Source organism: Mesoplodon mirus (genome assembly GCF_964341445.2).
Source record: "Mesoplodon mirus genome assembly, chromosome: 2".
Lineage (NCBI taxonomy): Eukaryota > Metazoa > Chordata > Mammalia > Artiodactyla > Ziphiidae > Mesoplodon > Mesoplodon mirus.
The window spans coordinates 21,298,397-21,315,526 of record NC_138977.1 but is presented as its reverse complement, the minus strand read 5'-3'; the positions used below and the strand labels follow the sequence as shown (position 1 = coordinate 21,315,526).

Sequence of the window (17,130 nt, the reverse complement as noted above, 5' to 3'; positions counted from 1 at the left end):
GTGCTCAAATGCTAAAGCAGCTTGAATAGATTGTGGTCAGTTCAGAGAGCTAGTGAAAGCATAATTCTAGTTCTTGGCCTCAGGGTCAGTATCACTTACCAAAGCAAGGAGGCATTAGGTCAAGTGACATTCTCTTGGACACCTGTTTTGAAAACAAGCTGCAGTTGTAGGCTTGATACTTTCAGGATAGAATATTGTAACCTGGCAGAACCTGAGAAGTTTAAGATTATTTTATAGGTTATATTGTTGTTTTGTTTTCCACAGTGTAATTTGCATTATTTGTTTATAATTTATATTGTTTTATATTTATTTTCTAAGTGTTTCAAATTTTCAAAAATATTTTTAAGTAAAGGCAAATTTTATGTTTTATTTTATTTTATTTTTAGAAAAGTTCATTGTTTTTGGAAAATCTCAGAAACCTGGTTCACTGAATGTTAGTACTGAACTGATTATCTCTTATTGAACATATTTTTATCTTAAAACTCCATAGATCATTTTATTTTCAGCTGATGTTTATAATTCTTTGGTTTATTTGAATCTTGAAAAGATTATGGATGTTTTGCCTAAATTGTATTATTTAGGCAATACTTTGATTAGTTTTACAGATGGATAGAACGTTACATTTTAGGAAATTCTACTGAAGCTCTGATTAAATTGCTCTAGAACATTTCCAATCCATTTACGATAGAAGTACCATCTCTTCAATTCATACTCATGAACAGATTGACTGTTTGGAATGCTGATATAATAGGGAAACAGAAAATCAGGCTACTAATATAGCCAAAGCCATATTTAGTTTCTCTGGTAGAACGGGCTTATGAAAACACTAGCTTATTTCTGAACTGTTACATCTAGTGGCATTAAAATCCACTTGTATTACATGAAGTTAAATGGACCATTCACATTTAGCTTCTTAGCATTTTGGTGAAAGAAGTAAGGGATTCATGGTGCTTGATTTCTTCTTTGATATGAAATGCTTAAAAAAAAACAAACAGCCACAATGCTATTATCCTGTCTTTGCCTACAGTCCAGCACCAGAACAATCACATTCAGACAACTCATTGTTTATTCCAGTGACAGAGAAAATTTTAACATTATTGATTTATTTCCTGCTCACTTATTTTCAAACTTTTCTCATAAGGAGGGCCATCTCAGTTACCCCAGGAAGAAGCCAACAGAGGTTTTTGCCTGTCTCACCATCCAGTTCTATCTCTGAGCACTCCATTATTAATAGGTTTTATTTATTTTCCTTTCTGGTTAAGATTTTACTTGAAAATAAAAGGCTTCTTGGCTTAATGTGTTAGTCCTTCCATTTAAAGAAACAACCAAAGACATAGACCAAGATTTATGAGCAAGGCATAGACCAAGATTTCAGATCTACTGTAGTGAAAAATTGGAAAGGACAAAATGTTCAGCATCTATATGATGTAATATTATAGTGCTGTTAAGATACTGTTTTTGGATAATAATTGTTTAATGTATTCGTAGCATATGCCAAATACTGTGTTAAGAATTTTAACTGAATTCTCATTAAATTCTTATAACGTCGTAAGACAGTTATTATAATTGCCTAATTTCACAGATGAGAAAACTGAGGCACAGAAAAGTTACAGATTTGCTGAAGTTACGTAGATAGTAAATGGTAAAACCTGCATTTGAGCTCAGATCTAACTTTAAATTATAGTCATGCTTTTAACTTCCACTGCTTAGGAAAAAGTTATAGTATTAAGATTAGAAAAGAACTGTAGAACTCTAAATAAAATATGATTCGAACTTTGTGTAAAAAAAATACATACCAAGATATATAAATATATATAAATATTGTGACTCTATATACATGTAATCATATATACTACTATATTAAATCGGGAAAAAACAGCTTAAGCAGACGTGTCATAACTGGAGTGTGGCAAGGTACTCTTCTTCATAACGTTAGAGTGGGTAAGTGAGAAAGGAGAAAGTAATAGATAGGCCGAACAGTTACAGGTTCTTTCCTCCCCACCAAATGACTTTGTACCCCATACATGCATTCCTAGACTCATAGAGATGACCGAGGGGATGAGAGGTTTACTTTTCCAGTTTCTCGTCTAACTATAGATGAGACTATAGGATGACTATATTTCTATTTCTCGTAGAAATATAGCCATCCTATAAGCAGTGCTCATTGAGTATTTTATGTGCCACCTCCTTTAAATAACAGTGATACAGAACTCAAAGACATACTTACTCCCTTCCCTTAAGGAAGTTACTGTTATAGACTGAATTGTGTCCCCCAAAAATTCATATGTTGAAATCCTAACCCCCAATATCTCACTGTGACTGTATCTGGAGATAGGATCCTTAAGAGGTAAAGTGAGGTCATTAGGATGGGCTCTAATCCAGTATGACTGGTGTCCTTTGAAGAAGAGATTAGGGCCCTCCCTGGTGGCGCAGTGGTTGAGAGTCCGCCTGCTGATGCAGGGGACACGGGTTCGTGCCCCGGTCCGGGAGGATCCCACGTGCCGCGGAGCGGCTGGGCCCGTGAGCCATGGCCGCTGAGCCTGAGCGTCCAGAGCCTGTGCTCCGCAACGGGAGATGCCACAACAGTGAGAGGCCCACGTAACGCAAAAAAAAAAAAAAAAAAAAAAAATTGGCCATGTGTGATCTAACAAACAGCACTCTCAACAGGAACTTCCAGGAAGAGCAGGGGTGGATTTCGTGGGGCTGTTTCCTTTCATAAGTGTCAGTGCAGACTGATGGTGTCACACTTAGCACCCATCATTAAAGGAATTACCCTGTGGGATGGGTCAGGCCCAGTCTGCTCCGAGTCACAGAACAGGGTTCTCTGAGTTGATCTCAACACATATTTTAGAAAGTCTAGAAAATGCAATCAGCTGTTCTTAAATGTCTTTTTTTTCCTCAGATGAAGTTTGTTAAATATTTGGTAGCACTGATGGGCATGTTTCAAGAGGAAAACTCTTTCTTCCAAGTGCATACTAACACTTATGCTTTAACAGAAAGTGGAAATTGAGGTTGAATCGACTTCTTTTGCAAACTGAAGAGTCATTAAGGATACTGGCCTCGGGGCTATCCACCCTTCTGGATGAGCTGAAGATGTGCCCTGATAAATTCACCCTAGTAAATAGTTTAGAATCTGCTTTAATGTCCAGGCAAATCATAGCATAAAACCCTAAAGTTCTACCATACTCTAAATTTACACAGTAAATTTAGCCTGGCAGATTTTCCAGGCATACATAACGAGATACCTACCTGGTGGAAAAGCTAAGTGCTCTCCTAAAACTTTGTCTGGCTTTGAGCATTGTGACTCTTTGGCTTATCTTTGAAGGTAAACTACTTGCCAGGTATATCTTGAGAAAATGAAATGAAAACTTGAGTAGGACTGTAGTTTATAAACCAGTTACAAGTTGAGGGACAGCCTACCAAAAGCAACATATTTGGTTACAGAATAAGTGATCTGTAGCCCTTTTTTTTTCCTGGCAGGAATTAGTTAACAAAGGCATTCCTTGTTAGTGGTAACAAAAATGGTACCCTAAAGTTTAAAAAAAATAATAATAATAAACTACTTTTCTCAAATGTTAAGAGAGTTGCATGCACTAGCTTATATACAAAATGGCGTCATATTAGTAATAAGAAACAAGTTAACAAAAAGTAGGCAAAAAATACCCGCTTATCCCCACAGAACACATTTTAATCATTCATCAAGGGTCTTTCTATTTACCTGACTCTGGCAGAATTAGGTGCTGGTTCTGAGAAAATGACAGTGTATTTGCAAAGAATTTCCCAATGGAAGATAGTTACTGAATACCAAGGTTTCTGTTATTGTCAAAGTAAAAAATGTTTCGACTTTGTGATGCTCGTTACTGTGACTTTTCCCACTAATAATCTATCTAAAAGTCAGATATCCTATGCTTACTAAGAATTAGTTACCCTGTGGTTTCTCAGTGATGATAATTGATGGTAGTGTGATCAGAGACATGACTAGAGCAGTGTAATAGAAATCAGGAAATTCAGCTTCTGGCCTTCATTCAATCAGTGATTTTATGATATATGTCATACCTTGTGAACATTCTGTATCCCAGCTTCTCCATCTGTTAAACTGGGTTCATAATAACTGCCCTGGTCTGTCTCACAGGAATGTTGCATGGACAAATTAGATAAGTGTAAAAGTGCCTTGGAGGTAAAGCCACTCTATGAATAAAAATTAATGTGAGGTAGCTACTGAAAAGTATGTTGCAGAGGCTAGAAAGGTTGATCTCCGCAGGCTTCATGACTAGATAAAGCTTCATAATGGATTCCTGTCAAGCAAACCAAACCCATCTTATCAGTTCATGGCTGTATAGTATTTAATGGAAAAAAATCACTTTACAAACATTTCTTACCTTGATACAAATGTACATTAAAAATCAGTCATGTTTGAATTAAATAAAACCTTTCTAAGTAGCTGCAAACCATCTCTAATACCCAGTTTATAATTTCTGTAGTCATTTTGGAGGGGGAGGATTTGGTGTGTTTAACAAAGTTGAGAAATAAGTATAAGAAACCATGTATGGGGAAGAGAAATTGACTAGAATGTTTTTTCCAGTAATAATTGTTACTGTTTTTAAGATGCTGACATTACCAAATAGAGATTTTTTTCCTTTTGTTTATTTTATGGAAATTTCAAACTCTCATTTCTGCCTAGCCCATGTATTTTTTTCCTGGTTACTTCATTTTCTGTCACAATTAATATTCTCATTCTCAGTTGTAATCATGAGGCACTCACTCACTGCAGCTTAAAAACCCTAACTACCAAATCCCTTGAATACAGAAAACCAGGGGGGCAGAGATGGCCTTTCTTGAAGGAACCCCTTCAGTGCTTATTCCTCTCTCCTGTCCTTTTCACTTCGATGCGCAGAGTTCCTATGTAAATTTCCAGCACCCTTGAGAAGGAGAATTGAGCAAGTATTAATTGTTTGGACATTGCGTACAAGAGGTCCTCTTCAGGCTACCTAGAAACCTTTATTCCTAAGCCAACTTGATCTCTTTTCTTTTGGCAGGGGACCATTCCTAGTGGCTCTGGGGAAATCTTGGCACCCAGAAGAATTTAACTGTGCTCACTGCAAAAATACGATGGCCTACATTGGATTCGTGGAGGAGCAGGGAGCCCTGTATTGTGAGCTCTGCTATGAGAGATTCTTTGCCCCTGTATGTGGTCGATGCCAGAGGAAGATCCTCGGAGTAAGTATAGGAACCCTTTTCACTCCGAGTCAGTTTTCAAGCAGAACAATTTTTTGGTATGAAACCCTTCTGTCATTTTTACTCTCTATTTTCTTCTTGCTTGATCTCCTCTCTGCTTTCATCACTATTTATTTTTGCAAAACAAAACTAAATAGACCTCTGTAGAAGTCTATCAGACTCATGGGGTTAAGTTGTCTTTGGTTTTGTCTTACTGAGTGCTGGCTTGTCTAGTGAAAGTCTAGCCACTGTGGGGAAAAAATAATTTACTGTGGGTGTGCTACCTCCACAGGACCCTGTTTGCTCAGGAATGAAGAGGTCACACAGGACCACACACATCTGAGTTCTCAGAATTGACACCTTCACTGTTTGAAATTAAATTCCATCGCTTTTATAAGAGTAGCACTTCCCCATCTGTCAGGGTTCAAGCTCAGGGCACAGATCTCATGAAATATATAAAACATGAGGCTTATAAATGATATATTTTTCTTGAATGCATATAATGTTTAAAAATATAACCTCAGTTTTATGAGAGTATACATGTGATAGAAAAATAATCAAGCCACACCTTTTTTTTTAACAAAAAGGGAGTAATTTAAGATTCAGATACATAATAAATAATGATGAATTAATGAATTTCCTACTCTGGAATACCCAATTTGCAGTTGTGAAGTAAGGGTAAGGCATTTCCTGTGGGTGACCAGGAGCTGAAATTTTACTTTAGAAGCAGCCAAGGTGCCTGGACTCATATGAAACTCATACAACTCATGCAAAATTTAGAAATTACATTGCTGAGTTCTAATATTCTCAATATGAAAATACAATAATGAAACTGTAATTCATACCAATTGAGATAAAAGCTAGTAGGAATTACTGAGTAGCCTTAATTTTAGAATACATCTTTAAATGGGTCTAAAACTTTGAAGACACTTTAAAATTATAAATAAACTACTGGAATATTCCTATATTATTAATTTGTACAATATGTGAAGAGGAAAAGAGGAGAATGATTCAGGCTGTACCTTTTCAAATGACAAATAATAAGTAGAATACATTAATACTGTTTTAGTATATAAATGTATTCCATGAGTTCTAGAATGATTAATAAAGTCAAGTAAGAGTCTTAGCACCAAATGAGGTTCTAGGAAATGGAAGTCTTAAACTCATTGCTTCAGACATGGGCCAGAACTTCACTAAAGGGACAGATTTTCTGGATTGTGTTTTAGTTGTTTGATAACCTATTAAAGAAGGGATAGCAATCTGTCTCAAGGATAGAAAGTTGAATAGATACCAGAAGCCTTGGGAAATGATTTGGTTGAATGTCCACTTGTACATGTTCATGGTGATCTCTTTGGATATAAATAACTGCCATTTCTTCCCATAGCCCTTCAGTAGTGAAATATGGCATTTTCTATGGCCAATAACTTATCTATATCATTTTCTTTTTTTTGTCTTTTATTTGGACAATATTTTTTATTAGAAAAGAAAATGTTTCTCTCTACAACAATTAGAAAATACAAAACATGTAAAGAATAAAATTAAAATGATCTATATATTTACCAGTCCCAGAGAGTTCCTGTTAACCTTAGGATGTGTTTTCTTCCAGTTTGCTCCTTATGAGTCATTCATTTATAAAATTGTAGCCATACTTTATGTATAGCCTCCTCCTTTTTGTGATAAATGTTGTGGAAAGAGTAAATTCCTATAATGTTAACTATTCTTCAAAAATGATTTTTAATGACTCCATCTCGTTCTGTCAATTCAAAGAAACAATTCCTTGCAAACCCAACTCCCTAGAACTTCTTTTACTAATTAAAATCTGGCCCAAGTCTTTGATATTTGGTATATGTAACCATAGGACTATTGTTGACTAGAATCCATGCTTTATGGTTCAAATTTTAGACAGTCATATGAATGTGTGCTTAGTACAGCCATAGCTGATTTCCAAGATCCTAACCATGTGTTAAACATGATTGGGTTACACTGATTAAGTTGTTGCTTCCATCCTGTGACACAGTATAGGCTTGTTTTAGTTTTTAAGTGTTTTGCCATTCCTCCATGACATTTTCAAGATAATACTGTGAAATCTTTACAAGTTAATGTTTCCTGACATCCTTTCAGGGAAAGCAGAATGTAGGGTAGCAAACACTTATGAAATGCTTACTTGGATTCACCACATTTATAATGTTTAAATAACACTACTCATTCTTTAAGTAAGTTTATTGATGTGTATTTGTGAAAATGCATATTTTATATGATGCATCAGTTTAAATGATTCGTGAGTCTGTCCTTAAATATCTCTAGTTCATTAGATGAAAAGCTTAGGCAAAGACAAAGCATGTATATCTACTTTGGGTCAGTTTAAAAGGACTGTATTGGTACAGCTAGTAGAATAATCATCACCTTTCTTTACATCCATTTCGTTTCTATAACAGGAAGTCATCAATGCTTTGAAACAGACTTGGCATGTTTCCTGTTTCGTGTGTGTGGCCTGTGGAAAACCTATTCGTAATAATGTCTTTCACTTGGAGGACGGTGAGCCCTACTGTGAGACTGGTAAGATCCTAAAGCCAGGAGCTTCTTAAGTTTTGAATGAAGACAAAACATTATCCCTTATAGTGCTATAAAGCTGAAAGAAAATATTGGGCAAAATAGTTTTGCTGGATGTTCTAGGGGTGCTTAATGTTACTTTAAATATATAGCAAAAAAACTATGTAAGATTTTCATGTGACTTGGTCAAAACATATTCCCAGCTTCATTAAGAGAAATGACCATGTAAGCAATTTAGAAAACTATTATTCTTGAATCCTGAATAGCTTCTGGATATAAATCGTACCAAATCATGTAGCTTAAAGCCACCCCTTACACTCCACTAGTGAACTTTTAGTGGTTATAAAAATGAGAAATATTCGGGCTTCCCTGGTGGCGCAGTGGTTGAGAGTCAGCCTGCCGATGCAGGGGACACGGGTTCGTGCCCTGGTCCAGGAAGATCCCACATGCCGCAGAGCGGCTAGACCCGTGAGCCATGGCTGCTGAGCCTGCGCGTCCGGAGCCTGTGCTCCGCAACGGGAGGGGCCCGCGTAACACACACAAAAAAACAAAAACGAGAAATACTCAACTTTTGAATATAGTAGTGATATGCTCTTGAAGACCACTGCTTTAACAACAAGTTGGAAATCCTTTGTTACTTTTACTGAATGGGAGGGTAATTGTGGTTTGGACTGCTCCCTTGGTTAAGATTATTTTTTAAAAAACAGGCTCTAAAGAACAGTCTATGACATTTGCCCTATTACCTAAACTGTGAACACTTCCTTTTCCTTCCCAAAGACTATAAGTGAGCTTTCTTAGCACTTATTTATTAATATTATCCTTACTTAGATATTACTACTCCACATACATGTTTCAAAAAATAACATATTTTTCCTTTATTATGCCTCCACTCAGTACCCCTGCATTACCACTATGGGGTTTTATTGTTGTTCTACCTTGCAGTTCAAAGGGTGGTGCTGGACAAAGGGAATAGTCCATAGTAGTCAAGTTAAAGAAGCAGTCAGCTTCTAATTGGAGGCAGGTCAACATGACTTGACCCTCCTTTGCCCAATCTAATTAGTAAATTCTAACAGTTCTACCCCCAGTGGATATGGAATTCATTCATTTCTCTCACCTCCACTGTCCCCACTAAATCCAGTTCACCCTCACTCTTTGCCTGGGCGTTATAATGGCCAGCCAAAATGGTTTATCTTCTTCCCCCCTACCCTCAGATAGCTACAGTAATACTTGTGTGAATGTGAATCAGCTTGTGCTTGACACCCTTATGGCTTCCACTAGAGTAAAAACTATACTCCTCCCCAGGGCCAGCTTTGCCAACCTCACCTCCTCCACCTGATTTTCTGTCACTGGATTCCAGCCGTACCCGGCCCCTTGGTTGTTTCTGAACCTGCTGGATACTTCCGGCGTCAGGGCTTTTGTACTTGCTATTTCTTCTGACTGGAATGTCCTTCCCCAGCTTTTCAGAGGTGATTTCTGCCCCCCTTTTTTTCAAGTCACAGCACAACTGTTTTCTCCTCAGGGAAGCCTTTCCTAACCCCCGTCTAGAGTGTAGTGTTATACACCTCCCCCAGTTGTGATAATTTATCACATCACTCTTTTCTTTCCTTTATGGTCTTTATCACAGTCTGAAGTTGTTTATTATCATTTATTTTTAAAATATAATAAATGACGACATCCTGCTCCCAATGAGACTGTAAGTCCCACGAGGTGAACAGCCCCGTCTGTCTTCTCCCCTGTGCCCCCAACCAGTGCCTAGAACAGCGCCTGGTGCACAGTGGGGCTCTGTGGGTGTGTGTTGAACAGCTGGCACTGAGGAGTATTGAGGATTGCTGGAAAGGTGACTCGCACCGCGGGTGGTAGCCTACTTTCTCCTCCAGCCCAGGTGGGATTGGAAGTGTCCAAAATCACAGAGTGAACCATGGGTGAACACACATAGTAAGAGCAGCTGCAGAAAAGAAAAGAAAATTGCCAGTAAGTTCTAATTTAGTGATAATACAGAGACATTTTGTCAAAACTGCTCTCTTCAGAAGGAAGATATTAATATTTTATGACTCTAATCTGTGTCAAGTAAGAGGTGTTCTCTGGCTAAGGATTTTCAGCGTGAAGTCATAAAATGGAAAAGAAAATACAGCAAAAGAAATGGTGGCTAATATTGTTGTGATACAGTCCAGCCAGAAACTCAGTCACAGCATTTATTCATGGAGGTTTCCTGTGACTTGTTTTTCTTCCTTACCAAATCAGATGTGCTATGAAATTTGCTAATATCAGGTATTTCTTCTTCATTTATGTTCATTAGTCTTATTGTTACTAGTTACTGGAAGTTCTCTTATATTTTATTGAAACAGTCGTGGCTATTGATAACTTATCAGAGAACAGTGTTCTTCGTGCATATTTGGGCATTTAAGAAGTTGGACAGAACTGAGGAGTATTATATGGAAAAATACAATAGAGGATGTTAAGTTGCATATATAACGTTTACCAGGGATAACCTGAAATATACGACGCGTGTATCTCAAGCCAAATTTTATGCCATCTGAAAATTTTCCAGTTACTAGTAACTTTGTCTTCATCATCTCATTTAATTCCCATTTTGTTGCTCTTTTCTAAAACCTATCATTCTAAAGCTTTGTCGTGTTTAAATTGTGTCTACCCCTACCCCTGCCCCAATACAGATTATTATGCCCTCTTTGGCACTATATGCCATGGATGTGAGTTTCCCATAGAAGCTGGTGACATGTTCCTGGAAGCTCTGGCCTACACCTGGCACGACACTTGCTTTGTATGCTCAGTAAGTAAACTCTTGTTTCTGAATTGAAGGAGCACGGTACGGCCGGTTCTAGCCTAAGCACTAAATGGAAATAACAGTTTTTATATCTTTCAGTACTTCACACCTAGAAATATTTTTACAGTGATTTTGAACATTGTTTATTAAAATTTTCGGTTCTTTTTGAAATTGTTTGGCACAGAATATGATGTTTACCCCTTTAGAGAAAATCCTATTTTTGATACATTTCTGTTCATAAGGAGAAGCTGTATATTTCTTAAAACAATAAGAGCCTTTTACTTTTTTTAAACTATGTTTTATTGGAGTGTTTTTAGTAATTTATGAAAACATAGGTACTTCTTAAAATAGAAGTAAACTGTTATAAAAATCTATTACTGACTTAACACTGGAATTAAACTGTATGTTGATCCATTTCCTTCCTTCGTAATAGCCTATGAATGTTCTTTTCTTTTTGAGACTATAATCAACTTGTAGTAATATATTTACCTCTTTCATTTGATATTTTAATATTTTTGGTTTTATTTTAAACGTTGAGTATAGATTCAGAGATTAATGTGAACCTAAGATATATATTTTTTAAATTTAGAAGTAAATATCTAATGAAGTATTCTGTTCAGATGTTTGTTTTTTTAAATTATATTTAATATTTCTAATAGTTTTTAATACCCATTGTAGGAAGGGGGAAAAGGCTTGTTAATTGAAGTCAAATAATTTCCTCAAACATTACCATTGAACCCTGTCTTGTTTACCTCATCCATCTCTTAGACTTCATAAAATCTATAAAAAGCAACAACTGTTAGCAGATTTGCCGCCTCCTATTCTCTGGTAGATCTGCTCAGGAGCATTAAAATTAACAAAGACAGTAGGAAAAATAAGAAGACATAAGTGTGAATAGTTAACTGACGACATAACTTCCAGCAGCCAGATGTTGACTAGGGTTTTCATTTTAAGAAACAAAGAAATGAATTAAAAAGAACTGTCAGGTATTCTGTGACTGTATATTTAGGGGCTTGGGAATGGGTGACAAAGCAAGTGTGCTGGGTTTTTTCGTTTGTTTCTCTGAATGCGTTGTTTCTCTACAACAGGAGGCAGATTTAAAACATTGGCTAGAATCTGAGAAGAGAAATTATATTTAATGTGACCTATTTATGTGTTAATTTTTTCACTAGGGCCAAGTAGTCATTCCCAATAGAGAAAAATAATGATCAGTGAGTTTAAATAAATTAGAATGCATTCCAGGAAAAAGTCATTCTTCATTGCTTTTGAAAGATTCCATGGAATATAATAGTAATCATGAAATGTTAGGGGGTCTAACACAACCAACTAAAGTGCTTTGTCATGTTATCCATTGGGTAAAAATATCATTTTCCCCTTGTTAGGCGTACTTGATAAAATAATGATATTCTCTCAAATAATGCTTCTTTTTCAGGTATGTTGTGAAAGTTTGGAAGGTCAGACCTTTTTCTCCAAGAAGGACAAGCCACTTTGCAAGAAACATGCTCACTCTGTGAATTTTTGAAAGTCAACAGTCCAGGGGAAAAGAAGAAATTTGAAGAGAAAGAGGAGAATTTAAATCACCGATTAATTTTTAGATTTAATATTTATATGGAGTTTTGAAAAATAATAGTGGCCCTGAAGGGATAAATTCCAAGCTTTGAAAACTAAGTCTATGAGGAAATATCTGGCTTCATAAAGTAAAGAGACAGTTTGGTGTTTATTATTACTTTTTTTCCTGCATTTTCTGCCCATAAAATAACTTTTATAAAAGCCAGTTTCCTGGTTGACTATTAAATTCATCTTAGAATAAATCAGTGAAGAATTAAATTTTAGAATAAAAACCTTCAACCTCTATGCTGAAATAATTATACCTTCTTTCCTTACTAGGTAGTTGTGAGTAAATCTATAAAAGGCAGTAAAAATGCCTTACACTTAATAAGTGAAACATTGTGTTTTTTTTAAAAAATAGTGTTTATCTTTAAAACAATAAATAGGAGTTTAAACAGAATTTTATCAGTAGTAGGTGTCAGGGTTTTTTAAACTGTATACTTTTTTTTTTTTTTGTCTTTACAGTTGATCATTCCAGTAGGAAAGGCCAATGAGATTTTGATCAAAATGTGTCATGCCCAAAAGAGATGTTATATTTTTCTCTGATCCCCTCCACCCCAAAAAAGCTACCGTATAGCTTATAAACTTTAAATTTTTGCCTTTTATTAAAATATGACCATTTCTATTCATTGTGTATGTTTCACCACCTATATTAGTCAAATTATTTTTTTTCCCTTCCCCATGCTGAGGTAAAGAGCTTGTTGAATAACTTTGGACTCTGAAAGTTTTCTGTCTTTAAAGAGAATAAATAGAAAAGAATGCGGTTGGGAATTATGGTAAATCAGAGGATTAGATCAGAAAAGTTTTTAAATTCCCCCTTTTTGGACAATGAATCAATTAGATCAGTTTCAGAGTTATACTACTGACTGATGAAGGTTTGAAATTTCTCTTTGCAGAATAATTTTTTTTCTTTAGTTCTACATTGGAAAAATAAAAGATTGGCTTGGGGATATGACAAAAATTTAGATTTTTTTTCTTTTGGTAGTTCTTTCTCAATAATAAATGAACCACTTCCAAATGTAATCATGAAGTTTGGAATTCACAGAGGTTTGATAGTATAGAGAGGAACGTGATTAATTATTCAGACCAGCCTTTCTTTGTTTTTTTCATTTTAGGGAAAAAATTACGTAGATACCACAGGAAGACAGAGAAGCAATTGTGGTAAAATTGTGGATCCTATTGATATTTGAGAAAAGAGATTATGGCATTTGATAGTTTTTTTTTTTTTTTTCCTTTGTTACCAAAATGGACAAAAGCCCGTGATCACATTGAGTTCTCATTTAAGTTTGTTTGGGGAAGGGTGCTTTTATAGTTGAGACTGAGCCCCAAGCCCTGCCTGTCCCATCAGTCACTTGCGACTTCACTTCCATTGTGTGCATGTTTGTTGGGGGGGGGGGCGGTTAGGCTATAATATTTGTTTAACCTCCCTAAGAACTTTTCAAGGTATCTGTCCTGAAAGCTGCTAATTTATCGTCTAGCGGACTTAACATGCAGATAATAATTAACTGGGATAACAGAATGAGAAGGGTGACACGAAGTAGCAAACTAAATGGTTCACCAGTAGCAGCCCCAAACTACCTCCTCGCCCTGCATCTGTAGGGAGGCAGGAAGTTTCTTGTTGTTTGTTTTCTAAAAGCTGGAACTGAATTGTGCATTATTTCCCATTGCTGCTGAAACCACCTGTAGAAGACGTGCCGGCTATGTGCATTGTCACATTATCTTAGTGTCAGTTCTTTGCTTTACACAACATAAAGTAAGTTGGTGGTTTTGTTTTGGTGTGGTAGAGATTTGTTGTTGTTGTTGTTGTTTAGTTTTGCCTTTACAGATTATATGCCGAGATAGTATTTGATAAGTCAGTGGCATTGGAATGGCATTTGGGTATTTCCTTCAAAGAATTTTATTTGACCTGGATTTCTCATAAAGTTATCTTACATTAAGCACTTCGTTTTTATTACACTTTTCTTTCTGCATATTATTCATGGAGTATAATGTTGCATTTCTCTAACTTTTATCCCTAAAAGGATAACGTCGCTTCCTAACTTAACATTTTGTCTTTGTGCTTTGTCCTTCTCTTCTGTGGCAAAGGCTTCTTCTGTCTGTTCCTAAAACAGTTAATCCTGTGAAATAAATATTGTTTATAACCCAGAAGAATCTCTGTATTTTGCAGTGGGGAATGCCATATTTAATACACCAGCATTAATCTTTTAATAACTGGCAGAGAGCACTTTAATCTCCTGGTGAGCTCCCTGAATATTTATTTTTCTGATTATAAATATTCCATGTCAGAAGCATTTTTTTTAATTATTACCTCTTTATTGTAGAGCATTACTTTTAGTCTCTCTAGATGTATATTTTGGAATGTTGTGCTTAGGATAATACAGATTAAGATCACAGTACATGACTCTAAAGCATCCCCTGCTCGAATTCCCCAGTTTCCAGATGTTAGTGATCGGTTCAAAGGTACAGCATTTTACAGGGACGGAATGTTGCTCACTGAAGTAGCAGCCTAAAAATAATGCCCTCTGCATATGCTTGTAGCATGTGTATTTCCTATTGATTCAGATTACAGTTAGAGTCTAAAACTAAAACCTCATCATTTGGTCACTGTATGAAGACAAGTAGAAATAAGAGTTTAATCTTCAAAATATTAATTCAGCATTATGTTTAAAAATGATCTATAACAAAAAAGGCATTCATGGTACCATTTTCAAGGACCACTTTTATAGAAAATAATTCCTCTTGCCTGTTCAAGTGTGAATCTAGAGTTATATTAACATTTTTGTGATATTTGGAGTTTAGTCATTCCTATTGAAAGAAGCTTTTCAGACATAAGGGAAGGGAAAACACAGTGAATAATTTTACACAAATTTAATGTGCCTTCATTTTGTCCCCCATCACCCCCCAAATGTTTTAAGGTTTTGGGTTTGGATTTTCAGTGTGTCATTTGCCTTATGTGTTAATCTCTATCTTCTGTTTCTTTACATTTTTCAATTTGTATATGTCTGTGCTATTTTGCTTTTGGATACATTTTCTAATTAAAAACCACATGAGAAATATAATCAGTATAGTAATACCTTAATGTGCACACACTCAGTAAATAAATGGCTGCAGTGATGTAGACAGTCTTTCCTGGTTTTTCTTTTTGGATGGCAAGTGGTTTCCATTAAGTCATGGGAAAAAAATTATGTTCACAGGATAGGCTGAGATGTGATAATTCTTAGGAGAATTCCTATTTTATGGTATTTGCCTATCAGAATGTCCCAGAAACAATATGTTTGAAAATACTGTCACTTTTATTCTATTTTAATCCATATTTATGCTCTGCATGTGGCATGTGCACAATAAATGGTTGTGAATAGATAAGTAAGCTCTAATTGTCTTTCTTTTAAAAATATTTATTGCTGAAATTTATTGGAGTAACCTGTTCTATCAAGCATTATACTGTATCATATATCATATTCAAACAACATCAGTTGTCATCTATATTTTCATGTCTTTCATTGACCAGGGTACGTTACTTCATTTTTAACTCATTCTGATCTCATTAGCTAACTTTTCTGTAACTAGGTAGGCTCACCTATTCCTTGTTTGATCATTGCTTTCAGATTTTTTTCCAACTGTGTAAATTTGAGAGGAATGTTTCTGTTGCAGGCTATATATTGGAATAAAAGACAAATTCAAGTGTATTTGCTCACAGTATATGAAACTCCAGAAGCCAAACTTATAAGAACATCGAGTCTGCATCTGACATTTTAATAGCTGCTGTTTGGTTTCTATCAATCACGTCATTGCACATTAAAACGCACCGACAAAATAAGAGATCTGTCATTCCTTCATTAAGAAACAGTAATCCAGTACAAGATTTATAGGCTTAAGACTCAACAGTGTGTGTTCACAATAAGTCCCCATTCAGTGCTCAAACCAGAACAAGCCTCCCTGTCATTCAATGTTTTCTGGTCAAAATGTCCCCCATGTAAGATTATCAAAGGTTTTCTTACAGAACTACATATAAAATCTTTTCTGCCAGCAAAAGTTTAATTTAGGTTGGCGGTTTCCGTTTCTGAGTCCTCTCAGACAAGATCTTGGTTATATCAGAAACACATAGGACCTGATGTATTATTAGCAGGCCTGGTGTTAATTAGGGAGAATTACCAGAAATCGTTTGCTTCGTGGGAATTTATTACAGAATCACACTTGACTGGTGGCAGAATAGGAGTTGCTGAGAGCGAGCAGCTCCTACTCATAACCGCTAATTAATAAGGTGCCAGAATTCCACAGAGGAGGCTTCATCCCCAATGTGGGAGCCACCCAGGGAAAAGTGGTTCCTTTGCAGTATTTAAAATTTTAAAGAGGAAAGGGGCTAGACACGTGGCTACCCAACAGAAATCTCAGACGGATACAGTTTTGTGCTGTATTTATGAATGAGAGCATTTAACTCAGGAAACACCAAGTCCAGAAGTCTGTGAAAGAATCCCTTTCCCTCCGAAAGTCAAAGTAGCCTGTATGTTTATCATACTAAGCAGATATGGATAGTATTTGGTGACAAGTGTCTGATCCGCTCAACTGTTCATGTTATGAAGAATGAATTGTCTGTGGTATTATATTACTGAACTTTTACTCTTTAGTCCATGATGTAGAAGCTGACTGAGTAGGTAGCAAGATTGCATCCATGATTAATAGGAAGGGTGTGGCTTCCACACCTTAAACACAGAGCTGGGGAAAAGTAAGGTGTGTTTAGTGGCAAAACACTGGAGGAGCCCTATTAAATGAAAGTTTGCCAAGAAGGAATTTTTTTTCCTGTATCTGTAACTGTTACTCATATACAGGAAAGCTTGGAACCGTTGCTTAGTGTAAAAGAAGAAAACATTTCCATGTGAGAAAAGCACCTATCACTGACCTCAGGGAGAAAAAATAAAACAATTGAGAATTCACAGAGAATATAATTTGTCCATGTCTCTTGCGCTCCCAAGGAACAT

The 17,130-nt window shown here is 36.0% G+C and overlaps 1 protein-coding gene across 2 annotated transcripts in view; it reads left to right on the top strand.

Moving 5' to 3' along the window:
* PDLIM5 (PDZ and LIM domain 5) overlaps positions 1-15,517 on the top strand; it is a 215,897-nt gene extending 200,380 nt beyond the window's left edge. For both annotated transcript variants that reach the window (XM_082634070.1, XM_082634069.1), the window contains 4 exons: positions 5,037-5,217; positions 7,650-7,770; positions 10,437-10,552; positions 11,979-15,517. In XM_082634070.1, the coding sequence (XP_082490196.1) occupies positions 5,037-5,217; positions 7,650-7,770; positions 10,437-10,552; positions 11,979-12,068 (508 nt within the window). In that variant the 3' untranslated portion in view covers positions 12,069-15,517. The remainder of the gene's footprint in view (positions 1-5,036; positions 5,218-7,649; positions 7,771-10,436; positions 10,553-11,978) is intronic.
* Positions 15,518-17,130: the final 1,613 nt, after the last annotated feature.